This window comes from Conger conger, chromosome 16 (assembly GCF_963514075.1).
Source record: "Conger conger chromosome 16, fConCon1.1, whole genome shotgun sequence".
In the NCBI taxonomy this organism is placed as follows: Eukaryota; Metazoa; Chordata; class Actinopteri; order Anguilliformes; family Congridae; genus Conger; species Conger conger.
Genome location: NC_083775.1, coordinates 31,783,112 through 31,787,469, shown reverse-complemented (window position 1 = coordinate 31,787,469; position 4,358 = coordinate 31,783,112). Strand labels below are relative to the sequence as shown.

The following is a 4,358-nucleotide window of genomic DNA, read 5'->3' as shown; positions in this document are numbered from 1 at the left end:
TCTTCTATTCTTTGACAATTTACTTAAAGCTATCTATCATTATCATCACTTGTAAATGTGTGTGTGTTTTGCAAAAGTATTTCTAGTGGCAAGAATATAATTATGATTTAATCAAAGAAACGGCAGCCCAAAAACCACAGGATCATCAGAAGCACGAATGTCTTTAAAAAAATAACAGCCAGAGACACAGTAGTTCTTCAAAGAGTCTTTATTATGTCAATGATATTGATCTAACAGCTATTCTCAAAACCACACAAACACAAATAAGAATGCATATTTGTTGAAGAGCACAAGCAGAGCACATGTCAGATATTAGCACTGAAAGCTCAGGCTGGGGGAAGGATTCACACACAGGCTCAGCTCAGTGTGACAGCAGTAAGGAGCAGAGAGGCTGAGGGCAGAACAGGGTAAAAACAGTGTGACCAGAGTGTGTGAGCTGGGCCTCCACCCGGCCTACTAAGAACAGTGGGCTCTCCTCAGTGTCTGAGGGGGGGCAGACAGGGAGCCCTTTGTGGCCTCACAGGTCAGTGACCCTGCCTTCACCCAGTCGTTCTCACTGAGAGTCAGGGAGCTGCTCCAGCTGTACAGGCCGTCCTTCCCCAGGACCCCCACACTCCCGGCCACGCCCGAGCTCCTACTGGTACCGTCCACTTTCCAGCGCAGAGTCCAGTCTGAGGGGAAGCCCTTGTTGGCCAGACACACCAGTGTGGCCTTTCCCTGCTTCAGCTCCACACTGGAGGGGGGCAGGACTGTGAGGGTGGGAACTGTGTCACCTGGGAGACACAGAGAGACATGAGGTCAGAGAGTGGACACACCCCCATGTGTCAATCATTCTGTCCTTACAATGAGAGATGACTGAGACACAGAGAATGTCAGGTGTTACTCATAGGCAGTGGCTGAAGATCATTTAGCCTGATTTGCTTCATCTTGTACAGCATAAAGCACATTGGCATGTTTTAAGGTTCTATGTACTTGGATTCCATTATTCCCAGAACCTGTGACTGCACTTTACAAACTGTTTCTTAGTAGTTACAGTTGTATTTTGCTCCACTTTTGCACCTCAAAAGTGGCGCAAATCTCTGTCCGATATTTTATTGCTATGTCCTTATAATTATACTTTATGATTTGATAATTATATGTTAGTTGATAACCTACAGAATAATGTTCATTTGTGGTCCGTCTCATTTACAAAATAAATACGCGCTAAATACGACAATAATACAATAAAAAATGGCTTCAAATGATTGACTAATTCAGCAACAATGTTCAGTACGGTGACATTTCTCGTTTTTTATGATTCAACCCAATGGTGTCGAATAGCTACGGAACGTTATGACACGAGCCTGGGACTACAGAACAGAAATGTGTCATGTAATAGACATGTTATTCATCCAATAATACGGTCATATATTATAATTATAACATTATCAAAAATAAAGTCAAATATCATAAAACGATCGAATTTAATCAGCAAAACAACCATAACATGAAGGCTGCCAAGTACGGTCCTATTTTATTCAAGTATGTAAAATAAAGGACTCTTTGACTTCGGCATTTTAAGTTTTAGAATTCAAAATAGTCCGGTTAAGATTGATAGGCTATATCATGACTTTCTATAATTTCATTTCATGTGACACAAATAACATCTGGCTGCACTTCAAACTGCTACAGAGCCGCTTTGATTCCATCGAATGAACCAATGCTATTTATTTAGTACTGCACGGAATAAAGTTCATTCAGGACTGTATTCTAAATATCAATGCGATAGCTAGTGGGCTAGTTTAAATTGCCAAGCTTATTAAAATAATGAAACCAACATCTAACGTCGGAAACTTGCAGTATATTTTAAAAATTACAGTAAAAATATCGATGTGGACGAAGCCTATCTGAAAGAGAGATGATTTAGGCTACTTCCAATTCACAGTTTTGTTCCGCCACCGAAAGTGAACCCGAGTGAACACTCATTCGCCAGCCGTACAAAAACCTCTGGCTCTAAAGACACTGCCGCCCTATGCCTGTTCAAGTGCAACTTCACGCCGCTTTTCAAACGAGTAAATTTACTTGTAAAAATGTGTAACATTTTCTTTGATTTTATGCATCATACGCAAATGTACTCTTTTCTACAGAGCGTTTCTGTGGGCAAATAAATAATTTTAAATCAATGGCTAATCTTACAAGGATTCCTGTTATTTAATCATCGCGAGAATTATAAAAAAATTTTATGAACGAAATCTAACGTCGTAAAATGACAATATATTAGAAAAGAAAGCACAAACACCGATATGGATAGATCTGAAATAGAAATTACTTACGTCCAACTGACAGTTTCGTTCCGCCACCGAAAGTGTACCACAGTGATACAGACTCATTCACCAGCCGTACAAAAACCTCTCGCTCAAGAGACACTGCCGTCCTAAGCCTTTTTCATTCTGACTTCACGCAGATTTTAAGTCAACCATTTATAATGTGTAAAGGCATACCCGAAGCTTTTTATGTAGGCATATCCTACACCAATGTATCCTACTCTCTTGAGCTTTTCAAATTAATTCATTTTTTCTGTCTAGTTTCACGACTGACTCGGTGAAATAAGATAATGTTAAATATACAGTGCTAGCAATTCGCAAAAACTTTCAGCGAAATTAATGTATAACAACTGATCGAATCTCCAACTATTTTTGCAGAAAATCTTGAAAAGTCTTATTGTGTAGCAACTTACTGCCGATTTCCAGTTTGGTCCCGCCACCGAAAGTCCACCACAGTGATTGAGTCTGATTAACTGTCTGTACAGATAGCTGATCCGACCCACTGTGTAGTGTTCGTAAGTCCCCTACTGGAGAATTTTGAAACGACCGTCACGATCGTATTCTGAAAGCTGAATCATTCATACTAAACATATCTAACCTCATATTTTGTGTAAAATGCTCCTAGATCCACAATAAATTGTAAATGACGTGATTGTGACAGGGGTCGTATTGGGAGATGAGCAGATGAGCGCTTCACCTCCTGTTTGGACGTGATCATGGATTCCTGCTTTTGCCGCACCCCAGAGACATTCAGCAGCATGGACAGCCACAGTGATAATTATTCATTTTTAATTAGTCAAAAAAGTTAAAAAAGCAGTCTTGAGTCAATGGCCACTTGAACTTCATTTTGAATTGTGCTTTGAGCAGTACCACTGTTTCTCCTGAGGTACTAACACTGATATGAAAGTGGAAGTTACCATCTGGTGTTGAATCCTGACGGTGCTGCTGCTGACTGTGACCAGCAGCTCCACAGGCCAGTGTGTAAGTGGCCATAGTGCTGATCAGAAAGGGAGGCTTTCAGTGGGCTCAGCTGCTCCTGTCTCATCCTGCCAGAGAGACTCATCTGCAGGCTGCCTGCTTCCTGCCTGTGTCAACTGCACAAGATGCACAGGCCTCCAGCACAGTGGCTGTGCTGCTCAGTTTGTGCACTGCAGTAAAGAAGTGATAACAGCACACGCTATGTGGAGGATGTATGATTTTATGCACGATTCAGGAAGGAGAGATAATTGTTTGCATTGAAGATCACATCTGAAATAACAGTTTTCATTCATGATGTAGGCCTTCAAACATGATGTGTACACTGTAAAATCGCATAACCCAATGACGGAATTTAGCGAGGGCCGAAGGGTTTTGCGTGCTTGTCCTTCTGGTGTTGCTGGGAGATCATTAGTATTGTTATTATGATCCTCCGTACATGAACAGAGCACAATTACGTTTAAGAATATACTGGGTCCTTTGCCACGGGTCGGATATGGATTGACCTGCCCCATATCCCGCTTACAGCTGGCCTGAAACGGATCAGTACCATTCTTAATATTCTCCATTCTCAAACAGGGCCATATTGCAAGCTTAGTGGCTACTATAGTTTTACTCGTTTATCTGACTCCATTTAAGATTAGAATTTAAAAATTTGGGTTTGAAACATACGCAAACCTCGGGAGTGATTACACTTGACTCTTACCTGCACCACCATTACTCAATATATGCTCCCACGATTAGCATTTATTGCTGAAATCTCAGTTCGGCGGAGAACTCAGAGGCTGAGGGTCTAGCCAACACAATACATGCACTACACTGACATGATAGTTGCCAGCCCAGGTCGGCGTACATTAAATGGGCTCCGTAGAGCTAATTTGACAGGAACCAGCGTCGTAACGCCCATGGGTTCCCTTTGCACCAAATTACAAGAGCCATGCACCACCAATCCTTTAATGGGCCGAACTTGACGGCCTCTCAGTTTAGAACTACCCCGAATGTACCAAGCCGCTGATCAGTCGGTCTTGAGCCACCATTTCCACCTGAGTATTCCGTTGTAATTTAGGCTGAAGAGGTACA

The 4,358-nt window shown here is 41.8% G+C and overlaps 1 gene segment (V, D, J or C); it reads right to left on the bottom strand.

The window, feature by feature from the left end:
* Positions 1 to 285: 285 nt before the first annotated feature.
* On the bottom strand, positions 286 to 3,996 carry LOC133114157 (Ig kappa-b4 chain C region-like). The segment is given in 3 exon segments: positions 286 to 773; positions 2,313 to 2,364; positions 3,985 to 3,996. Coding segments are annotated over 3 exon segments (381 nt in total).
* Between the last annotated feature and the right edge of the window lie 362 nt (positions 3,997 to 4,358).